At 42.9% G+C, this 25,373-nt stretch overlaps 1 protein-coding gene across 1 annotated transcript in view; it reads right to left on the reverse strand.

Annotated features, from left to right (window-relative positions):
* Positions 1–1,805: 1,805 nt before the first annotated feature.
* LOC138569300 (uncharacterized) overlaps positions 1,806–25,373 on the reverse strand; it is an 84,965-nt gene continuing 61,397 nt past the window's right edge. Inside the window, exon 2 of the mRNA XM_069647154.1 lies at positions 1,806–2,513. Coding sequence (XP_069503255.1) covers positions 2,392–2,513 — 122 coding nt within the window. The 3' untranslated portion in view covers positions 1,806–2,391. The remainder of the gene's footprint in view (positions 2,514–25,373) is intronic.

Raw genomic sequence — 25,373 nt, forward strand, 5'->3', positions numbered from 1 at the left:
AGCTTGATGAAGGGAACCCCAAGAGACCCGGAGACATTGGGCCTCATTACGAGGTAGGAGTTAAGGGATTACGGGCACCGGTGATCCCTTACCTCCATATTCTGAGGTCCCTTAGCGGGTCCCTTCATGAACGCATGGTCTGACCATGTCACAACTGAACTTAAGGGAGGAGGATTTCAATCCCCTCTCCCGAACCACAGAAGCCAAATGGATCGACCCCTCCCACCGTGGTTGGCACGGGCCCTGGATGTTCAAATTACAGGTAGCCACGTGGCAGCCAATGGGGGGAAGAAGGAGTTAGGGAAAGGGGATGGACCAATAAAGGGAAGGAAGGGAAGACAACAAGACATAAAATGACAAAAGACCCCTACAATTCCTGACTAGATAGCTTAATACTCCTGCAACCTGACCTGACTCTATCTTCAGTAATTAATTAACACATAACACGCCACCCTACACAAATCGTGAGTAAACATGGATTAGCACAACATAATGCACATAGAAAGGCACTTTAACTAGAAATGACTTAGAACCATAATACACTGATAATGAACAGAGAACATTGAGACGTTCACATGCCTCACAAATCATGAATTAACATAATACACTGCACATAGAAAAAACTTAATACTGGAAATGCGGATTAGAAGAGTTGAATTTTCCCTGGTGCTTAGAACGTGAGGAAGCAATGTGCCGGCTACCAAACTGGCATTTATCTTGCCCAAAAAACCAAGGATTTATGTGCCTGCACTTAACTTTTGGTCCGGACGTTTTCCTGAGATGTCCGGACATAAATACTTGAAGCTTTTGATTACTCCATGTTAATGCCGTAAACCGGCCAAGTGAACAAACATAGAAACACTTAACTGATGGTCCGGGAGCCTACTGCGGCTGACCCGGACCTGTAGCTCTGGAGCAGATTAAGGAGCGAGTGCCGCTGCACCCCGGGATATAAAGATGCCTTGCGACATAACCGGCGTGATGCCTTCCCGCCACTCGCTTACACCTTCAGCATTCCTGCTTCGCTCCTGCCGCCGTTGCCGCCGCCGCCCATGCTCTCCAACATTAATCAACAGCACATGAGCACGGGCGGGCGGCCGTTAAGAGCCCAATCCCTAATTGCAAAGTGCCGGCAGCTGAGTACCGACAGGCCCAAGGAACTACACATTTCCCCATGCCTGCTGGGAATTGTAGTTTTTAGATATGCCGTACCTGCTTCCTCCTGCACCACAGGCCCTTATTCCTGACAGACCAGGTGTTAAGGACGGGACCCGCTAAGGGACTTCAGAGCTAATAACGGTACCGCAAATTGCAGTACTGTTATTAGCTCCTTCCCCATTCCCATTGAGCCCTATGGGGGCTCAAATGGGAATGGGGAATGGTTCTCAGAATGGGGACTTACCAGGTCCTCCAAGGTTGGAATGACCCGGTAAGTCCCCATTCCGAGAACCCGGACCCGCTATGCGGTAAGGGGGTAGCCATGGTGCTAATAGCACCATGGCTACCTCCTACCTCATAATGAGGCCCATTGTGAACTTAATTGACTTGCAGGGTTTTTCCCACTCTTTTTGTTGTTGTCGGGGGACCGATTTTTGAACGGGAAAATTACAAATTAGGCACTCAAAAGGAAAAAACGGTTACCCCTCTCTCTGTCCATGTTATGTTAACTGATTAGCCAGACACTTCTATGTTTCTCCGCCATGAAACATAAGTGAGACGATATCAAGTATTTCAAAACATTTACAATTTATTTTTCACATAACAAACAATTTTTATATATACATTTTAAAAATGTTCACCATCGCACACAGTGTGGTTGTACGATACCAATAATTAAAATACACAAAAATCTCAATTTACAAATTAAGACAAGCAATTATAATGATAAAACACGAAGGAACCATTTGATGGGGTGAAAGGAACAGTGCAAAAGTTCTTAGTGGAAACACAGAGGAAAAATAATCGATCTCTATTTGTTCTATTTGTTCAGTTTTAAAAAGGTCATCACTCTCTGTTGTATTAGTCTCAAACGCTACAAAGTCCACTCTTCCAACCAAAAGTACAAAACACAACAAGACTTGTTATTATTCCAGTCTTATAGGATTGTCGACATGTTTCGGCCTCATTTCTTAATGAGACACCATCCCTGATGTTGTTTTCGAGTTGTTATACTGGCCTTCTTCAGGACGCACAAGTGTTTGTATATGTTGTATTGCATAAATCTTCTATACCCCCATGGTATGGGAATGGTCACACTTATAGATTTCTTGATGTTCTTAAAAGGAGGATAGGTCCAACCGATAGTCAGGCACAGGTTCTATTTCTCATGGACATCTCTATATGGCCCGGTGCTTTCGTTCTTTGGCTATTCAAATAGATTTTCCGGGGACACTAGCCTGGTTCATCCAGTCTTAATTGTGAAGAGCATCTTATTCTCTTGCCAGGCTCCGACATCCACTTAGTAACCCTGGCAACCACCGCACAACAGGGGATGTGCCGATTCAGCCCATACACTATAAAAATAATAGCAATAGAAATGTCAAAAAAGGTTGTGCCACCATGTATTCAGATTCAGCATATGTTGCATTGACAGTGCACTCAGAGTTGTCCAGATGGAAGAGGGGGTTTACCAAAAATCTGATGGTACACCTGTGCACAGCCAGATTTACTTTCCAGACGCCTTACTAAAGCATTAGCAGTAGTGAATTGTGCAGCCAATACAAAAGGTACAGACCGCAGCAAAAGAGGCAGCATATTTACTACATGTTAGAGAAAAAGTTTCCAGATTTATAAACATTCCACAACAGCAAGTACACATTACTGAACACCTGTAATGCCCTACCCTTAGCAAATATTAGAGTTACAGGGACGTTCCCCACAACATGTGCAAGCACTGTGGACTAAGAGAGGGTGGTATTTATCCCACACAGATTTAATATGGAGACAAAACATTTCAGGGAAGCCTGTTCTGCCCCAAGAGTTACTTAAAATTGCACTTGAGGAATTGCATTACCTGGCACACCCCTCCAAACAGTACATTGTAGCAGACCTGCACAGGAGGGCTGGTTTGTCCCCAATTTGCTGAAACATGTGGCAGAGTTCATTACAAATTGTGTAACATGCCAACGATATACTGCAGGTCACAAGTTGAAAACGATTATGGCAACACTGGACAGCCTTTCAGAGCCTTTTTCAAAATCTCCACATAGATTTTGTAAATATGCTTAGATGCATGCTATTTGATAGTTGTGTGCCCATTCTCCCGTTAGCTTGAAGTAGGTCCCTATGTCCACCCTTGTGCCAAATCTGCAGCTAAATTCCTTGTACGCAATGTGTTCCCATGATGGGGTATTTGTGAGGTGTCGAGGTCCAACAATGGGCCACATTTCTTCAATGACCTCTTCAAAGAAATCACTTCCCTATTAGGCATAAGATGTGTGAAACACTTCACAAGGCTGGCTGCATTGCTTTCCTTTGGTTTTATTTGCTTTATGGAACCTGCCCTGGTCATCATGTAACCCTGTACGGGCAGGCGTCTACAAACACTGCTTACTCTTGTCTGCACAGCTTTTGATGCTCAAAGTTCAGCAGAAATGTTGTGAGTTGAGTTTCAGGGCTACCTTATGGAACTTACTAATTCTCTCAAGTTCATATCCCTGCAGGTTGGGGCCCGTCGAAGACAGCTAGCCGCATCAACAGCAGAAGAAGCAACGCCACAAGATGAATCATCTACATCAACCACAACTTGATCCGGGGGATAAGGTTTTTGTCAAGAACTTTACGCGAAAGTCGGGTGAACCTCAGATTTTTGGCCCGTTTGAGGTCCCTTACACAACACCGACCACTGTGAAGGTTGCTGGCCGGAATGTATGGAACAACATCTTGGACAGTCACAAAGGCAACACCCACTTTCCAGGACAAGACAAGGGGGGAGAAAAAAGGGAAGTGTTGGCCAGTTAACTAACCTTTTTAACATCGGTTTGTCTTTTTGGGTAAACTTTATCCAACCATACTGCAGAGAAGACCCGGAGGAGTAATTCAATATATGTTATGTTTGAAGATTGTTAGCTTTCTTTTTTTTCTCTTCCTTTCATCTTGTTTAAAAAAGAATGGGTTTTGGCTAGGCATAGCACTAATAATATAAATGTCTTAGAGAATATTAATGTTTCTGCGACCAGAAGCAAAAGGGATGTTTTGAATTCAGAGTTGGTCTTAAGCAGCACTAGGGGAGAGCATCACATCGAGACTGATAACATGTAGTACAACCACATGAGGGCAGTGGGAAGAGAGAGAGGGCAAATGACACTTGTTATGTCTGCTCCCTGCTTCCACATGTGATCGGCACACACAAGCCCTTTATCCCACAGAAAGTACCAGCACAGACAGCACACTGTTTTGTCCGCCTGGCTTTATGCAGAGTTTAGGAGGTTGTTCCATGGACACAGGTTCTGGATACAGTGGATGGAAGAGGGTGACGTTGATTATGAAGATAATTGCATCAAGCTTTAGAAAATGGCAGAAAAGGAAGAAACAAATCATATTGTACTGCATAATGAAACAAAGGGACCAAGGAGTGGGGAACTATCATTTACAACACAACTCACACACTTTCTTCCGAAAATGGAACAGGACATGCATTGCCTTGGTGTAGGATGAGACCACGATTAAATATAGAGGGTGCTGTTTTCTATCCGGATGAGTAGGTGGAAGGGCTCATTGCATGTAGGGCAGAAGGATGGTGGGATTTTCAGAAGAAGTGGCTAGGCATATAAACAAGACTTGTTTTGCTATTTGGGATAGTAATGTACAGACACTGACTTGGAAAGATGAAAATAAACAACCCATTCATATACAGGCACTTAGACAATATTCCTTGTGTTTCAGATCCAGGAGTAGCATTAACCCGGGAGTAAACATGAGGTGCACAAGAACAATGCAGCTCTTGAGCCTGTAAGGAGGAGCAGGAGCACTAATGGGCACGTACTGGGCATGTGGTACCCTGGCATATGCCCAAATTCCCTTGTTACCCTGCGCTTGCCCGAACTACTGGTAGTGCATGGTGATAATTTGCTAAACATCCTGATATTAAAGATCTGTACCTCAAGTGGACTAGGCGGTCCCTGAACTTACAAAAAAGCTGTCGCAACAGTTATTACTTTTCTCAGGACTCCTTTGGTAGACTAGCAGCAATACCTACAGAATTCCATCTTTTCAGTAAAACTGCAACATTTTTTATATCACTTCTTGCAACATGTATCCAGTCAGCAGCCAATGCCAAATGGTTGCAGACCACTCGTTGGGAGCTGTTGCAGCTGGCAAACTGTGCAGAGCAGGGTTTAAATGCTATCAGGGAAGAACTCAGGCAGTTGGGTTGATCACCCTGCAACATAGGTATGTCCTGGACTTGATAATAGCTACGGCAAGAGGAGTGTGTGCGAAGATCAGACGTTCCTGCTGCATGTTTGTTGCCTGAAATAACGCTGAGAACGGAAGCTTGACTGAGGCTATTGGTGCATTGCACACACTCCACATTACCATGGAAAGAGAAAGCAACAGGGTGGTCGAAGATGATTGGTGCACAACCATTTTTTCTTGGGTGCTCACCTGGTTGAGGAATATCGTGAACATTTTAGTTCCTGTCCTCGTAGTGGTACTTGTTGTCCTTTGTGCCTTACAAAGTGTTTTGGGTTTCTGCAAAGGGGTTGGGGCTAAGGAGACATCCATGATGTTAGTCACACTGAAGAATCCCTATGATGCTGCCACACCCCTCTCGAGACATGTTCATACACAGACTGCTAAGTAGAATGGCGAGATCGAACCTCAAATTGTTCAAGTAGGGAATCCAATTGGTTCCCCAGGGACGATCTTTATTCCACCTCCAGATTCTGAAAACAACACTGAACATTGGATAGATTGTAATGCTGATGGTGATTGTTGTTTTATGTCCCGTACACCTGAGGAGTATGCCAGGCTAGGTTCTTGCTTTAGTAACTCCTGGCCTATCAGCACTCAATGCAAGACCTTACCACACAACAAGACACCTTTCACCAAACCCATATCATTCAACAATGATCATAATATCTCCAACAATACCTTGCACCGTCAGGCATCTAATCTCCCCCATACCAGCCTTCCACTAACCGTGACCCCCACATCAAAGGAGCCCTCATCAATGCTCAGTCTTTGATTGCTCATGCGTTAGACATAGCAGACCTCATCTCATCCAATATCCTAGACTTCTTAGCAGTCACAGAAACTTGGTTACACCCAGCCGCAGGACCACCCCTTACATTAGCATTACCAGATAATTGCACAATCATCAGATCAGATAGAACTAGCAGGGGTAGTGGAGTAGCATTCATTGCAAAAAAAACAGCTCGGCATCAGAGAAGTTCTTAACGAACCATTCTCTTCGGGAGAACTTCTCTCCGTCAAACTTTGGAATCTAAAATCTCCTTGGTTTGAGACAATCTGGCTTTAGGCCTAAACACGGAACTGAATAAGCCCTTATTGATTTAAAAAATCAAATGGATAACCTAAAGGACAATGGGAAACTGGCGCTCCTCCTCCTCCTAGATCGCTCGGCCGCCTTCGACCTAGTTGATCATAAGGTCCTGTGTACCCATCTTACTTCAGCGGCACACTTTTCTAATGAAGCTGTGGCCTGGATCCAGTCATTCCTGGACAACCGGACCACAAGAGTCTTCTCACCCAACTCCTCAGCCGATCCTATACCCATCACCTGTGGAGTTGCACAAGGGTTGTGTGTTTCACCGACCCTGTATAATATCACCACCAAGCCCCTATTTGATTATCTTGATAATCTGGGTGTCACACTAAGTACGTGGATAACACCCAGATTCTCATACCCATCACTGGTGACTATGATATGGACTCTACATTGCTTAACAAAATATATTTGATTATTCAGGCATGGATGGCCACCCATGGCCTTTGTTTGAATGACAAGAAGACCGAGCTTCTTCTCGTCGGCTCAACAGTAAGACTTAATAACCTCAATAACCCGTTTTTTTAAAATTGTTTTTAGCTGAATAAATCAACTTTTACAATTTAATTTATCACATATCAACAAACACAAAATTAATTACTTTCTGATGATTGTAAAATTAAATGGTCTGAACTCAGATAATTACAATTTTAAAAAAACTAATAATATTTGTAAAAAAGGAAAAGGAGATCAAGAAACAACATCTAACCTAGAATCAAAAGAACACAACAAAATATCAGCTAGAAAAAATCTCTGATCAGTAAAGACCATTTACAGTAAAATATTAAGATACATCTTCTAGCAGTGCATAATTCAACAATCAGAAATGACCTCTGTATTCAAGTTCACACATGTCTCATCAAGTTTTAGAGCTCTCAAGAAATTAACAGTTATAACCAGTTTAAATCCTTCAACATTGACGGTAAGAACATTAAAGTCTTCAAAGAGGTAAAAACCCTAGGCTTCTACCTTGATTCAACACTAAACCTAAAAAGACAGGTCAACGCCACAGCATCTGCCACAGCATACACGTGTAAATTAATTAACGCATGTAAGCCTTTCATCTCAACTGCTAGCTGCTTTATATTGGCTAGAGCACTAATCTTATCAAAAGTGGATTATTGTAACGCCCTTTACTTAGGCTCTTGCAAGTACAATATAACCAAATTACAAACCGTGCAGAACAATGTCATAAGAACAGTGTTTAATGTTCCTAAAACTCAGCACATCTCATCTGTCAGACACAGTATCAAATGGCTAGCAGTGAAAGACAGAATTAATTTCAAAATCCTAAACCTCACGTATAAATGTCTGGATGACTCGGCCCCTGAATATCTAGTTGACAAATTCAACAAAAAAAAAACTCATAACGCCCTTCGAGATCTGCTTATTCACACCAATTGATTCTTCCCAGATACAAACTGCTTATTCACACCAATTGATTGTTCCCAGATACAAACTGCAGAAAGCAGGTGGCAGTAGCTTTCCAGTGATGGCTTCTAAATTATGGAACTCATTACCTATCGACCTAAGAACAGAAAACTACTACAGTTTCAGGAAGAACACAAAAGCTTGGCTCTTGTCCCTTGATGTATAGCTCTGCTTCACCTCAACCTTGTACATATCTGTATGGAACATTTGTAATTATGTCCATTATTTTGTAAATATCTATGTCTGTTTGCACATTTTTTGTATTCACCTGATTATATGTATGATCTGTATGCAACTATGTAACCAAGTAATGCGCCCAGTAACCTACCGGTTCTGTGCGCTATATAAATAATAAACAAATACAAATACAAAGTTCCTCAGGAAGGACAAGTTCAATATGTTTAACCTTTCTCAGATCCTTCAGGCTCTCCAACTCCAAGACTGTTTGGTATCATTGTACCTTCAGGATGCTTACTTTCATGTGCCAATCCATCTCAAGCACAAGAAGTAACTGAGGCTTGCGGTTGGCGGTTCTCATTATCAGGTAGCGGAGTGAGTTGCTGAGTGTTCTACGGTGTTCCCTATTCCCTGGAAGTCTGTTTTCGCTGTCTATGCAGCAACATTCGTGACAGCCTCTACAACTCTTTATCAACTCAGCCGCACATGCAGAGCGTTTAGCGGAGTGAGTTGCCGAGTGTTCTACAGTGTTCGATGAGGGTCGCGAGCTGTGAGCCGTGAGTAAACTCCCCCTCTATTTGACTGTTCTCATATACGGACTATATTCAGTCAATCTAATCTTGCGACTTGCAAACACTTTACTTTGTGTGACTGCCAGTAATAGTAGTAAAGTAAGCCTTTGTGTGGTGAAATAGACAGAAGTGCTTGGGATTGAGACCCCTTCATCTCACACCCTCCATGCTTTGGTGCTCTACTATGCCGGGGAAAGCACAAGGTAGGAATAAACATTATAACCTTTGCAAAACAAAACCTTACGGAAAAACAACCAAAATCTAAGCTGCATCTATGTGCAGTGAATCGCCGGCTTGTGGGGAAAAGGTGGAGATGAGTAAAGGTTCTAAGAAATTCACCATATTACCTGGCAGATCGCTTATACAAATAACAGACTTTTTTAAACCTGACAAGGAGGGTCATGATGACAGATTCCAGAAAATGACTGCTCAAGTACATGCGAAGGCAGGTACAGGTAACTGAGTGTAGCGTCTCTCCCCTCATTTGGTGCTATAGATGCTAACTCCTTGCTGGAGTTGTGTTATCGCCTGTGCAGATCCAATTGGGCTGCTGCAGAACTGGGTGATATCTTGAGCCACGTGGGGGCGAATCTAATAATGGTAGTATGGTGAGGGAACATAATGATCAACAAGCATCTACAAGAATATCCCACCATCTAACGTACCTGAAACACAACCTATTACCCTCCGAGAAGAGGTTGGAGAAGATAATACCCTTAATCATGAAGGGTCTGCGAGGCGAATTAATGAATTTGATAATAACACCAATCTACCTATATCTACACATATCTACCCCATCGCTTAGCCTACTCCACTTTGCCTTTAAAATCTTGATTAAAGTATGTGATAATATTTACTCCCAGTCTCAATTACACAGTGAATATTTAAGTGTCTTTATGAAAAATAGTAAGTTGATGGATCATAATGTGGAATATGAAGAAGATGCACAGGATGTAATTGAGAAGGAGAAGACTGATAACTCAGTGGTGATTGTGGAACCCATAGCTGAACAAATCTGCCCTGAGGAGCTGCCTGTTACCAATAACCGCAGGAAAAAGTCCAGGAAAAATGACCGTGCTAGCAAGCAGCAGCAGGGTAATATTAAACTGGCTGAAAATAATAAAGAAGTTGAAATTGGCCCTTTCATCCCCTCAATTCAACAACGGCATCTTGCAAAGAATTGAAAGGAAATAAGAGGCGCACCCGAAAATGGGCTAATCGGAAAAGGAAGAGACAAGAAATGAAATCTGGTATGCTAACAAGTTGGCTCTTACAAAATAACAAAGCAAATAGTAAAAAAGAAGAGTCTCAGGACGAAGAAAGTTCTGACTCTGAAAGTGATCTGGAAGGTTCATCGATTAGCTTGGTTACGATACACACCAATGATAAGAGGAAAAATACTGGGAAAAGAGTGAGGGTTAGTGTGGAGAATAAATATGCCCCGCTCGTAGAGCATGAGGTTGTAGTGGTCGATCCACGGATTGTGAAGATAAGTGAAAAAGACGATAAAAGAACCAAAAACCCTATTAACAGATTTTGTTTGTTAGCATTATTTGCCAAAATTCCGGAACTGAGAATTTTTAAATCATGTGACTTTGAACTTATTGAACAAATAAGGAGGCAGTTTGGTGCAATGTCAAGGATACATTGTGCATTACCAGCTACAGCTAAAGTTATTAGAGCTCACAAAGAATCACTTGACTTTCTGGGCTATGATTTGGATATTGAGATTATAGATGAAGAACAGTGAAATGAATGTTTGCACTGTAAAGTGGATAAACCTGAAGAACAGAAAAATGTTGCACATAAAGTTGAGTCTGAAAATCAAGTGGGGGTATGATGGTTACAACAACTGGTTGATATGATGAAAAAGTCTTGCCCATTAGTTTGTTCGATTGTGTCTTGGAATACTAGGGGCCATGCCCATTTGATTAAGCCTGGGCCTTCCCTAGATAGAATTTTACATAACCACATTTTTTTCCTTGAGGAGACCTAGTTGGTCAATGACATTTTAGTAGACACACGTGTTATTTCAAAACCATGCCAATAAAGGCCTTAAGGGTAGGCCATTTGGTGGCCTTATTATAGGAGTTACCATGACTTTGATTCAGAAAGAGTTATGCCTTCTGGTACAAATGACAATGTACTGGCGGTTGTAATAAGTACGAAACAGAAAACTCATGGTGTTAACATTCTAGTCATTAATATCTATGATCCACCTGGAGGAGTAAAAACCAGGGCCAATTTTGACACAATCGACAAAATTATCACAAGCTGGTACAAATAGTTCGATGATTGTTTTAGGTGGTGACATGAATGCACATGTGGTACCATGAATATGAAAGTTAACTTCAACAATTTAGCTACTATTAACATCCCAGCGAATAAAAAATGCAATGCGCAGGGGAGTTTATGGAAAAGGTATATGGGTGAGGGTATTTAGCTTTCTAAATGGGAGAACTGTAAGTGATACCCCTGGAAAATGTACATGGATATGTGGAAAGAAACGTTGATTATAGATGGGGCAACATTGACTTGCTTAATATTGTGTCTGATTTTGAAGTTCTAAATAAGGGTGAAAGCGATCATGATATGTGCAAAATTAAAAATAGTTACAGATGAAAAGATTATGAGCGGTACGAGTAACATCTCTACCAATCATAAAGGCACGAACATTAAATGGAACACTAAAAAATGTAAGTTAATGACATCTAAAATACACTTACTTTATGAATTAATCCATAAATATGCTGATAATTTGAGTGGGGATGATATTGAGAGTATGATCAAAGGGATCGCGATTGATGTTGCTTCAGTTAAAGGTATCCCGCAGATCATCAATGGTAAAAATGTTAACCGCTCCTATGATGGAGAACTGTTAGTGGTAAAGCGCAAACATCGTTCCTCACTGCGCAAACTAAGGAACTCTAATATGGGACCTTGGGACCTTCTGAGTTTAACAAAGAAAAAAAGGGGTTGAAAAATGGCTACAAAAATTGGTGTAAGCGTAGAAGATGTGCCAAGTTGAATACAAAATGGCAGATCATGATTAACACTCTTCAACGCAATGAAACTAGTTCTGCGTGGAAAATACTGAACAAAGTAAGAAATGACCAAAAGGCTGGTATTTTGAATCCCATAGGCGAGAAACTGTGGAATGTGTATATTTGTAGGATGATCTATAATGAAAATAGTGAGACCTGCCTTACTATTAATTGCGGAGGATGGCCTCTCAAATTGTTTGTCAAATGTATAGAAGAAATCGTAATAAAATTTAACAAATCACGAGCGCCGGGTCCTAATGGACTTGCCACCATAGTGATGAAACACGATCCCTAATTATGGAGCAATGTGCTGTTTAGGTTGTTTACCAATGTATGCAGAGAGCGTTGCAGCCCTGAATCTTGGAAGCAAGCTATCCTAATACCGGTGTATAAAGCAGGAGAAAGATCCTTGCCAGACAATTATCGGCTATTGTCGATATTAGATTCTACTGGCAAGGTGTTCACTGCAATTGTACTGGAACATATTAATGATTGGGCTCAAACCAACCGCCATTTGCATCCCTTCAAAACTGGATTTAGACGAGGTACAAGCACGACCCATAATATTCGAGTTTTGGATGGCCATAACTACTAAAGCCAAAACCAGTAAAAGTCCTTCTGTGTATGTCACGTTTGTAGATTTTAAATCCGCATTTGATAGTGTTAACCGAAGCCAATTGTGGGAAATTTTGAAGAAGCTGGAATGTCCTAGTTGGATTCTAGATATTTTGGTTAAATTACACGAAAACAACAGTGTACAAATTCGTCTCGACCATGAAGGAAATTTAACACAGTCTATAAGAGTGAATAGATGTCATGATTCCTCCCCTCATGTCCCCAGCCCTCCAAGATGTCAGGCTGGAGCCAGGCCACGATCACCTATATGGCCCTCAAGGGCCTCTCCATCCCTCCAAAGACCCACTTGGAGTCAGACTTGGCGCTTGTGGCACCAGACTCACTGAATCCCATAGGATACCATTGGGGATTGGATTTGTAGTGCATTGATGGGGACAAGATGGATGCCCCCACATATTTCGGTTCCCAGAACTGCATGTGAGGTCTAGTCTTTTGGGTGTGGTTCAGCCCAGAGACACCTGGGATACCCAGAGGCTATTTAAGCCACACCCAGGCTGAGAAACATGCTTTGCGTTTTCTGCACATGCAGCGTGACACTCACCGTGTTCGGATCGGTCTCCAGTAGGCCTGCATCTTTCTTCCGTGCTCAGCTCCTGCAAGAACAAGAACACTGTTAGGAACAGCCTTACCTTGCGGCGCTTCTGCCCATCATTCATCGCTCCTTCTGTTCTGTGTGCATCTTCGGCGGTGTCATTCCCATCCCAGGACGCCGCTTCCTAAGGAAAAGGGAAAAGAACAGAAAAAAAGGCATTAGTAAGCATTCTGCAAATCTTCGCTTATTTTTAAATACTGCACGAGCTTCAAAAGCTTACCTGAATCCCAGCCATTCTGGGGGAACTCTGTCTCCGGAACTTCTCATCCATCTGCAAGAGGGAAAAGACACTCCAGGTTAGCGTGGAAACATCTAGAGGCGCTGCATACCGCGCTTACCCAACACATTTGTTCTTCATAACCGGCATCAGACGCTGAAAACGTTGCGGCACCTAAAAGACACAGAAAAAGAACTCCGTTCAATGCAAATACGAAAGGGGTGCATCGCGCATCGCGCTCTCACTCACCTTCAGCGCTACTCATCTCAGCAACACGCCGCCATCCCTGGACGCCGGCCATCATCTAAGGAAGGACAGGAACAAAGTTAGAGAACTGTTCAAAAGACTCATTATACTTACCTGTTGGACTCTTGCCAGTGAAGTAACTAGGCAGCAACAAGTCTGCATCAATCAACGCGCCCCTGCGCTGAAAGCAGGACGGAGAGCACACTATAGCTGTGGATCAAAGGGAAGGGTTTGGACCCCGGGGAAGAAGGGGGTCAAGCACACAGAGACAATAGGGAGTTAAACTCTACCAATCCTGTGTTTCAGGCCCAGTCTCCAGTCGAATAGCCTGTAGGGAAGGGTTCGAGGTCGTAAGAGGTCAGAACAGGCTGAGTGATGTTCCCGTGGATTCCAGGTGAGCGTTACAGAACGCAAAGATTCACATCAAAATCCACCTGGGCGTCATGGAAACGTCAGAAACTGACCAGTTAGCCCACATGTTGGGGCAGCTACGTTCGAAGTACATGCAGCCAGGCAGGAGACCAATACCCTGAGGAGAGAGCTGATAGTAGCCAAAGAACGCACTGATGATTTAAGCCAGCAACTTCTCCAGTCACAAGCAGGGCATGCACCATTGCCGGGAAGCGTGCCCTCGATGCCAGCGCCATCAGCCAATCCCGTTCAGATAACCCTTACTGGGGCAGTTCCCTTGGCCCCGCCCGAACGATTTACGGGGATCCCAAGAGGTTTGCAATGTTAATGAACCAGTGCCGCCTGCACTTCCTTTGTAGGCCAGGGGCCTTTCCGAATGACCAATCACGGGTCGCTTTTGTGCTATCCTACCTGAGTGGTAGCGCCGCGGACTGGTCTGTACCCTTTGTGGCCCAAGACGATCCTTTGCTGCATGACTTCAGAGGCTTTCAGCAGGAGATGGAAAAGCTGTTCGCCCATCGTACTCATGGACAGGCATTAGACAACGAACTTCTGTCCCTACGCCAAGGGAATCAAGACCTATTAACATACATAGCCACGTTCAATAGACTCTTAGTTGAAGCAGAATGGCCAGTGGAGAAGAGAACAACGTTATTTCATCAGGAGTTGCAGGGGGATCTCAAGGATGTTCTCGCGCAAGTAGTGAACCCCCCGAAAGACTGCTCAGAATTAATTGACCTTGTTGTTCAACTGGATCATAGGTTGCAGGACCGAAGAGCAGATTGAACCAGACTGGACCCTCGCCCATGTATGTGCGTTCAAAGCCAATACTGCCCAAACAACGGAAGGTTCAGGAGAACCAATGCAAATCGGGGGGGGTCAGTTCCCCCTTGACTAAAGCGGAAAGGGATAAAAGGAGACAGCAGCAGTTATGTCTGTACTGTGGAAGGTCAGGTCATTTCCTTAAAGAGTGCCCTGTGAAGCCACCGAGGAGGACGGTAGGGGCCATGGACAAGGAAGATACCATCAAGGAATACGAAAACTCCCCAGCCCGGCAAGTGTAGGGGTCCACTTGTCAAGCGAAGAAAGTGAACTACAGACCTCCCATTTTGCACTATTTGTGGTCTTGATCAATCACCAACAACCATCTCGGATGCACGCAGTAAGAGCGTACATAGACAGTGGAGCCGTTGGGAATTACATCGACCAGGATCTTGCGGCAAAGATTGGGCTTCCGTTACGCCCTAAATCAACCACCGACACTGTTACCACTGTCGACGGCACGGAAATAGCTTCTGGTCCAGTATCCCAATGCACTGCAGCTTTAACACTTCTGTGCCAGGATGGACACCAAGAATCTATTGTTTTCGACCTCATTAAGGCACCACAGTTCCGGTTGATTTTGGGAATGCCATGGTTGGTAGCTCACAATCCTCGAATCGATTGGCGAGCAAAAGAATTGGCATTTCCCGAGACTTGCGCCCACACATGTTATCGCCAAGAGAAACAACCAATAGACACCAGAACCTCCACACTTGCGACTGTGGCAATCGGCACCCTACCAAGTGAATACCAGGACTTTCAAGATGTCTTTCAGAAAGAACAGGCTAATACCCTGCCACCGCATAGACCATACGATTGCCAAATCAACCTGATATCTGGCGCACAAATCCCTTGTGGGCGAATTTACGCACTCACGGAACCAGAAAACCGGCACCTAAAGGCCCATCTTGACCAATACCTGGCCAACGGGTTCATCCGTCCCTCGAAGTCTCCAGCAGCCAGTCCTCTATTCTTTGTACCGAAAAAGGAGGGGGACTTGAGAACGTGCATCGACTATCGCACACTGAACCAGATTACTGTAAAAAATCGCTACCCCCTGCCACTGATCCCTGAATTGCTTGATCAAGTCAAAGATGCCCAAATCTACACAAAACTGGACCTAAGGGGGGCATATCACCTTGTTCGCGTAAAACAGGGGGACAAATGGAAAACCGCTTTCCGCACCAAATACAGCTTGTACGAATATCAAGTAATGCCCTTTGGCCTTTGCAACACGCCTGCTGCATTTCAATACTTCATGAACGATGTCCTACGGGAATTGATTGATGTCTGTGCTCTAGTGTACATCAACAATATCCTAGCATATTCCGCATCAAAGCAGGACCATGTTAAACACGTCCTGTCCGTATTGGAGAAACTCTGTCAACACCAGCTCTATGCCAAGCTCGAAAAGTGCTCATTCCATGTCTCCGAGGTGGAATTCCTGGGCTTTATTCTCAGCCCGAATGGAATCCGAATGGATGTACACAAGGTAGATCCTATCCTCAACTGGCCATCCCCAAATTCATTCAAGGGGGTTCAACGTATGCTGGGTTTTGCAAACTTCTACCACCGGTTCATCCCAGGATTTTCGCAAATTGTGCATCCCATCACGTCATTACTAAGGAAAAGCAACAAAAAGTTCCAGTGGACAACAGAAGCCGAGGAGGCTTTCCAGGAACTCAAAGCAAGATTTACATCTGCCCCTGATCTCCCATACCTGGTGGAAACGGACACCTCAAGCATGGCTATGGGAGCCGTCCTCTCACAAAAGGACCCCGAAACGGGCCAGTTACACCCTGTTGCCTTCTAGTCGCGTAAATTCACACCCCCTGAACTCAATTACGCTATCACAGACAAAGAACTCCTGGCCATTAAGTCATCCTTTAAGGCATGGCGGCACTACCTCTTGGGCGCCAGACACACAATCACCGTAATAACTGACCACCGGAACCTCCAGTACCTAAAAACAGCAAAGGCCCAATCCTCACGACAACTACGTTGGGCTCTTTTTTTTGCTAAATATGACTACGTGATTCCATTTCGACGAGGGGTGAAAAACGGGAAGGCCGATGCCCTTTCCTGTATGGGGGTGGAAGAGCAAGGGTATCAGACCTCTGACCCAATAGCAATCATCCCGAGTGAAAAGCTCCTAGGAATCACAGCAACCATAACTCAGAAAGAATTACATGAAGAAATCCAAAACCTGATGAGTCCGGAGCAATTACAGCGTGAAGTGCACAAGGAGAACATTACATGATAAAAGATCAGTTGCCCTACTTCAGGAATCGTTTATTCTTACCAAACCAAGAACTACGAGAACAAGTCTCCATTTGCAGGATAGCAGCCTTATGCACAGGCCGCTAGTTTTTCCATGCGCTGACGAGTTGAACTATCGCGGCGGAGACAAGGGCGTGGCTGTTTACTGCTGTGCGGCTGGGTGGCCATCTGTTTGGATTTGCCTGAACTGTACTTACTGGGAAGCGCCGCTCTAATTCGCATCAGTCTACCGGCAGGAGCCGATAGCAGTTGAAGCGAGCGGTTCGCTTCCTCATCACGTGACATGCGTCACCTGACTTTTTCTGAGTTACGCCCACTGGAAGTGCCTTCATTAGCAGTACTCCGTGACCCTTGCGGCGAGAAGCCTGCGGCGGAGACAAGGGCGCGGCTGTTTACTGCTAAGCGGCTGGGTGGCCATCTGTTTGGATTTGCCTGAACTGTACTTACTGGGAAGCGCCGCTCCAATTCGCATCAGTCTACCGGCAGGAGCCGATAGCAGTTGAAGCAAGCGGTTCGCTTCCTCATCACGTGACAAGCGTCACCTGACTTTTTCTGAGTTACGCCCAATGGAAGTGCCTTCATTAGCAGTACTCCGTGACCCTTGCGGCGAGAAGCCTGCGGCGGAGACAAGGGCGCGGCTGTTTACTGCTGTGCGGCTGGGTGGCCATCTGTTTGGATTTGCCTGAACTGTACTTACTGGGAAGCGCCGCTCCAATTCGCATCAGTCTACCGGCAGGAGCCGATAGCAGTTGAAGCGAGCGGTTCGCTTCCTCATCACGTGACAAGCGTCACCTGACTTTTTCTGAGTTACACCCACCTGAAGTGCCTTCATTAGCAGTACTCCGTGACCCTTGCGGCGAGAAGCCCGCGGCGGAGACAAGGGCGCGGCTGTTTACTGCTGTTTGCGGCTGGGTTCGGTGATAAGTGCTGTCTACTCTATCTCAGCAGTACATCCAAACAATACATTCTTCTATCCCTGTACCTGTCTTTGTTTGAATAATTACTAAATGGAACTCACAAAACCGCGTACCCGACTTCAAGGGAAACTAGAAGAAACGGTTGCAAACAAAAGCCTGATTCAAACAGAGATAAAAGGAAAGCAAACGCCCAAACTAAACTCTAATCCTCAGGTATTTATGACGGCAGAAATATACCAGTTTGAATTTCAGTCACTGCAGCCATTAGAAATTTTACAAGCACCTGTACACATATTACCATCAGTGCCTACATCGCAAATCACTGAGCCCGAGTCCCATTCGCTGCCACCTCAAACAAATCATGCCCTTCCTGCCTACGCCTTCCCCACCCCCATTTCGAATTTGTCTACATTTACAACTCCTACGGAACTTTCTCAGACAGAAACGAAACCGATTACCCAAGACAAGATGCATAGACCAACATCTGATATCCTTCATGAACCTACACCATCGGCTTCCATAAAACGATCCTGTCTCTCCACATTGCTTCCTCGTCAACCTACTGAAATAGCGTGTAAATCCAATCCAGTGGACGCTTGTTACATACCAACCCTTCGGAAGCGAGCAAAAGCAGCCAAACAACAATGGCAATCGACATATCAACTGATAGATTCGACTAATAGGGAAAATTCCAAACCTCTATCAGTTCGCATCGCGCGTCTTTCACTCGATATAACCGAGATTGATGAGATTATGGATTCTCAGGAGAAAAGGGAGGAAGTATTTGGAGCAATCCTCAATTATACTCCGATCCAAAAAATCAATACATCGACACCTATTGCAACGAAAGGATCCCAGGCGTCCCTAAAAAATTCCTCAAAGTCCACCCAAGAACTAGTGGAGGGCGAATCGTTTTCTTCACATAAGATCTCTGAAGTATTAAATGACTCCCCAGAGCTACCGGAAAGATTACCAACTACGATGTTGGATCTCCAAAACTCATTAGTAGCTGTACTATCTGTAGCTATGATCCCTTTTCTCAAAATACAAGAAGCGATGGTGGACTCGACTAAGGATCAAGTTACTTTGTTAGCCATGATCATGACAAAGCAAACCCATTTAGAAAGTTTCATTGGAACCATTCAGGAACGCTTGAAATATGAAGCGGAGGCATCAAGAACAAGTCAACTGGCGGAAGTTGCGAGAGTCGACTGTGCCGATAAACAAAACTTGATGGAGACTGTATCTTTAATTACAAAAAAAATGATGGATGAAAAAATCAAAAAACAGTGTCAGGTGTTGCCACAATCTTCGTGGACAACAAAACAAACCCAAACTGCAACTAGTACAGTGCAACCAGATGTCCTCAAAATAGATCAGTGGACTCAATATGAAATGCAACCATACAACAGTGGAACAATGGAACCTGTTCAAACAATGACTACCCCTAATGGTGAACCGGCAATATGCATCCCGTTCGATATTTTTGATCTGACCAAACGAGGCCTTGTGGGAAAAGAACCTCAGCCCAAAACAAATATAAGAAAAAACTCAAAAAAACCTCAAACAGGCTCACGGGCATTTCGAAGAAATATGCAATCTGTGCAAAAATCATTGCCAGAGAACACAACTAAAAATGCATCAAAACCAATGGGAAAGACCCCGAGACCGGTAGCTGTTGTCGCAATTACTCCAACTGTTAATATAGTGAGCACGACAACTAAACATGATGAGCACACTCAGCATGAACCACTGGATGCTTTGCTGGCGGTAATCAATCAAGATAGCCCTCTTAAAGCGGCTAAAGCATCGTCAGTGATTGAGAGTGGTACTGAAGACGACTCAATTGATGATGACTCCATCCTTACTGATCCTCAAGACGATGTACTGATTGTCCTTGATGAATGCAAAGAATCATCCTTCGAATCTTCACATATGAGTTCTTCCACTCAGGATTCAAGAAACAACATTTCTTTGGGCTATTCAGAGGTGTCAAATGACAAATTATGGTCACCTTCAGAAACGAAAAAGAAACCAATTATCAATGTGACCCAACCCCCCCAATTAGATCCACCTCTGGTCAGACCAACTTTTCTCAATCCAACGAAAACATCCTATGCTTTTAGAATCTCTCTAACTCCAATTGCGACAAATAGCGATGAGCCAGTAACATTGAATAGAGCCAATGTACTACGCCTACTAAACGCAATCCCACAATTGGCTCAGATTGGTTCCCGAGACATTGATGTGATCCTTTTCCCCAACAAAGAACAAATGGAAACAGTACAGATTGACTTCTATTGTGAAGAAATAATGCACCACGTACTTTCTACTAAGCAGCAATTGGAGATGCTGGTTTTTAAAGCTGAAGAAATTTTTGTTTCGAGTTTAATGGCTCGGGAAAAATGCAGCAATAAACTTGCGATGTTTGATTATTATCATAATAATAAAACGAACAAACAGAAAATGACACAAAATATACAGAAGAATACTAACGACTCGGCTTCCAAGTTGCGACACACTGATGGGGAAAACTATTCGCCATACACAAATGATGCTGTGAAGAGACAAGGGATATGGCGCGACCAAGAAGGGAATCCTGAAAACTAATTAAGATCCGATACGAGAGACGAACAATGGAGTCAGAACAGGAAAACCTATCTATAACAACCAACAGGAACAACTACCCAATTGAGCCTAGTGTCTCTATACTCTTGGAACACTAGAGGGCACAAACACCTCTTCAATGAAGGCTCACTAGCTCTTGCAGGAACTGACATAATTTGCTTACAGGAAACTTGGTGAAAGGAAGAGGTAGTCTGTGAAGGTTTCATAACCCTGATGAACCCTGCAATTACTTCACAACAAGGCAGACCGGCATCAGGAATGTTGATCCTCGTAAAAATCACTCCTTTCTGGACAATTATATCACGGAAGAACATTCACTCTTGGGCGCAATATATGACCATACTCATACCGACCACCAACAAAGATCCAGATCAATGCATAAAATACAGTTTGGTAAACATTTTCAATATCCATTGGAACCCGACTGCGATGAATGACAATAAGTTCCTAGATTCCATATATGATGAAATTGATAATATTGCCTCCTGGTTTATAGTCATAATGTCGAAAAAAAAATGTCGACAAACAAAAATGTCGAAATTTTTTTTTCGAAAACAATAATGTCGACATCCTATACTTATAATGTAAAAAGTCATTTTTTAGAAAAAAAAATGTCGACAAAAAAATGTCACTTAGAACTATCAACACCTCACCCAACTCCCCCCTGCCACCCCCCCATAACCCCCACCACCACCCTCCCACCCCTCATACTCAACACATTCTAATTATATATTTATTTATTTTTTCAATAAATAAATAACCAAAAAGAGTATCATTTACTATTGGGGGGGTCCCCCCCAACCCACCCTCACCAAACACCCCCCTGCCACCCCCCCCACACCCCCACCACCACCCTCCCACCCCTCATACTCAACACATTCTAATTATATATTTATTTATTTATTTATTTTTTCAATAAATAAATAACCAAAAAGAGTATCATTTACTATTGGGGGGGTCCCCCCAACCCCCCCTCACCCAACACCCCCCTGCCACCCCCCACATCCCCCAACCACCCTCTCACCCCTCATACTCAACACATTCTAATTATATATATATATATTTTTTTTTTTTCAATAAATAAATAACCAAAAAGAGTATAATTTACTATTGGGGGGGGACCCCCCAACCCCCTCTCACCCAAGACCCCCTGCCACCCCCCCACATCCCCCACCCCTCATACTCAACACATCTTAGTTATATATATTTATTTATTCATACAATAAATACAAAATTTCGAAAAAATATCGAAAAAATGTCGACATTATTGTTTGTCGACATTATTTTTTTCGACATTTATTTTTCGAAATTTTGACTGTCGACATTATGACTGCCCACCATTGCCTCCTCCAACAACGGAGCTGAATTTATCATCGCAGGAGACTTTAACATCCATTTATTTAGCAGAGAAGGGCAACATTTTGACTCCAATGCATTGTCAGCCAGAGCCAAAAAATGGGTTAAAGAATTATCTATCCGTAACATATCATTAATAGAGCCTGCAGTGAATAATAAAGGTGTGCCTCTTCCGACATGGTCGCGAGAAAAAACGACATCAATCATCGATTATATCTTTACATCGGAAGGTATAAGAAACCTAATTACTTCCACTGCTAATGTTCCACAGTCTACCAGTGATCACCACCAAATATCAATTACATGGGACACAGTAAAAACAAAGTATCCACGACTAACCTTGCCAGTCTTGGAAATCAATAATGGCCTTAATAAACTTTGCATCAAAAGTCATCAAATACCTGGTTTATTATCAACATTTAAGGAGTCCTTGCTTCAGGATCAGTTAAAACTGAACTACGGATGGTTACTGGAGCAATACCATCAACCATGGCACAAGAGCAACAAATCAAAAAACGCACATAGACATCAGTTCAACCCAGAAATTGCATTGAAGAAAAAACTTCTCCAAAAGCGAATAAGGCAGTTAGAAAAAAAAAGAACCAGATTTTGAAACTAAAATAAAAGAGAAAAACAAAAACACTCAAATGCAATCAAAGCAATTAAGTCCCTAGTGCAACAGAATGATGCAGAAGCAATCTTAGCTGCACTCAAACAGAAAAACACGAGGCAACTATGGTCATTGCTAAATGATTCACCAAAAGCAACTTTCATGATCCAAGAAGTAGAAGCTCAGGAAAGGATTAATCATTTCACAGCCCTCTATAACCCAAATCTCAATGTCCCTGTAACTGATTTAGTTCAAGCAGAGGGTGCCTGGAATCTCAACTGGGACTTAGAAGATGTAAGAAATACCATCATGGCCTTGAACCCCTCTCGAGCCCCTGGACCCGATGGATTATCAAATGATGACCTCAAAGCAAGTCCAAATGAATGGGGAGCCTTCTTCACACTTCTTCTTCAGCTCATTGAAAATACAAAAGAAATCCCTCATAGTTGGACGCTTGCTGTTTTGATCCCAATCTTTAAAGCTGGTGATCGTAAAAGCCCGGTAAATTACAGACCTATAGCGTTGCTGGATCCCTTAGGGAAACTATTTGCGGGTTATCTGGTAAAAAAAACTTAACAACTGGGCAGAGGAGAATGGAAGACAAGAAAAAAGGCAAACTGGTTTTGTCAAGAAAATGGGAACAAATGTCAACCTCCTATTATTAAACTTGATAAAATATGAGGCAATAAGCAAGAAACACCAAGTATATGCCATCTTTATAGATTTAAAGATGGCATTTGACTCGGTTAACAGGCAAAAGCTTTGGTCCAAACTTGCAGCCTGGGGATGTCCATCTTCTATTATGAACCCGATCAAACAACTTTATTCAAACACCTCTGTCAGAGTCCGGTTAACTAATGATGGGATGGTGACAAACCCCATTCCTACTTGTAACGGCTTAAAGCAAGGATGCCCCTTGGCAGCCTGCTTTTATAATCTGTATACTTACGACTTCTGTGAAAAAATCCCAAATTCAGCAGCTAACCCTCCAAAGATCAACAACGAGCCTATACAGACGCTAATATACGCCGATGACATCATTATTTTGGATAAAACTGTATTGGGTCTACAAAAATCTCTTGACAAAGCTCAAAATTACATGCTCGAAAATGACCTATTGATAAACAGCAACAAAACTAAGGTAATGAAACTTGCATCGTGAAAAAATCATAAAAACCAACATACCCTAAAGATATACCTAGAAAGAGAAGAGATCGTAACAACCAAGGCAATGAAATACCTGGGTGTAATGAGTAATCCTTCTTTAAATGAACAAGAGTGGAAGAACCATACTGAGGGAAAAGCCGGATCCCTGGCTAGACAAGGCTGCTTCTTCCATAGAAAATACGGAACGTATTTAATAAAAGCCACAATAGCCTTGTATAAACAAAAAGTAATCCCGATCTTGGCGTATGCAACCGAAACTCTGATCAATCAACAAACAATGAACTGGCCCAGGTATGAAGCATTATTTTGGAGGAAAACTCTATCTTTTCCAAGGTCTTTTCCGATGTCGAGAATTCTCTATGAATTAGCCATCCAATCCATTAAATCAGTAGTTCTTTGGAAGCAAATGGATCTTCTAAGGAAAATAATTTCCAAAGACAAGATCCCATCGTTGGAAATCCTGAGAGAAAAGACTTCAGCAGTTCATATCACAGCACTGACCAAATGGTCTTCTGAAATCAAACTGAAAATGCAAGCTGAAGATATCTCTGAGGAAATGTTGATTAACAGACCACAGTACGCAAAGTGTAAAATACAGACTAATGACTGGATCAAAACCATCGCTGATCAAAACAAATACAAATGATATCTAAAATGTGAAATTGAAACAAGAGGTCTCCATGAATTGCCTGCCTATCTAAACTACTTCCCGGATCGCAACATACGTGATCTGTTTCTACGCTTTCGGTTTAACATCCTACCGACTCGGGAATATCAATCTATGATGGACAAATCAAACAAAATAACTCCTGATTGTCGCTTTTGTAAAGATACAAACATCAAGGAAACTCTATTTCATTTGATTTTGACCTGCCCGGCACTGAAGGAGCAAACATCCTCGTATAGAGACTATTTCGGGATATCACATAAACAATTGACAACTCAAGAAAGATGGGACAATTTATTAAGAGGACAAGACAAACGACTAATTTTGACAATAATTACATTTTGGTTGGAAATCACCAAAGAAAAACAAAATTAATGAGTGAAATGCAAGCAAATAATGATCTCTGATTGATGTTCTTTTTTCTTTTTTTCTTAATAATGTAATACTTTTGTAACACAAAAATGAAAAGTTTGTAAAATCAAACAAAACATTTTAAATTAAAAAAAAATAAATAGCAATCATCCCGAGTGAAAAGCTCCTAGGAATCACAGCAACCATAACTCAGAAAGAATTGCATGAAGAAATCCAAAACCTGATGAGTCCGGAGCAATTACAAGCGTGAAGTGCACAAGGAAAACATTACATGATAAAAGATCAGTTGCCCTACTTCAGGAATCGTTTATTCTTACCAAACCAAGAACTATGAGAACAAGTCATGTCCGGTTATCATGATTCCTTGATCGAGGGCCACCCCGGAATCGCTAAAACCCTAGCCAAGGAAAAACAAAATTATTGGTGGCCCACGTGGCGTAAAGACATTATCCAATTCATCCTATCTTGTGGAGTGTGTGCTCAAAACAAGTCATCCAAGCAGAAACCAGCTGGGCTATTACAACCATTGGAAATCCCACTAGCACCCTGGCACACGTTGTCCCTTGATTTTATTACTGATTTACCACCCAGTCAAGGGTTTAACACTATTCTTGTGGTTGTGGACCTATTTTCAAAAATGGCACATTCCATTCCTCTTAAGGGGCTCCCAAATGCTTCCACTCTGGCAAAAGGTATTTCTTGAAGGCATCGTACGGCTCC

The sequence above is a fragment of the Ambystoma mexicanum genome, chromosome 2q, assembly GCF_040938575.1.
Source record: "Ambystoma mexicanum isolate Mex_15411 chromosome 2q, UKY_AmexF1_1, whole genome shotgun sequence".
NCBI lineage: Eukaryota > Metazoa > Chordata > Amphibia > Caudata > Ambystomatidae > Ambystoma > Ambystoma mexicanum.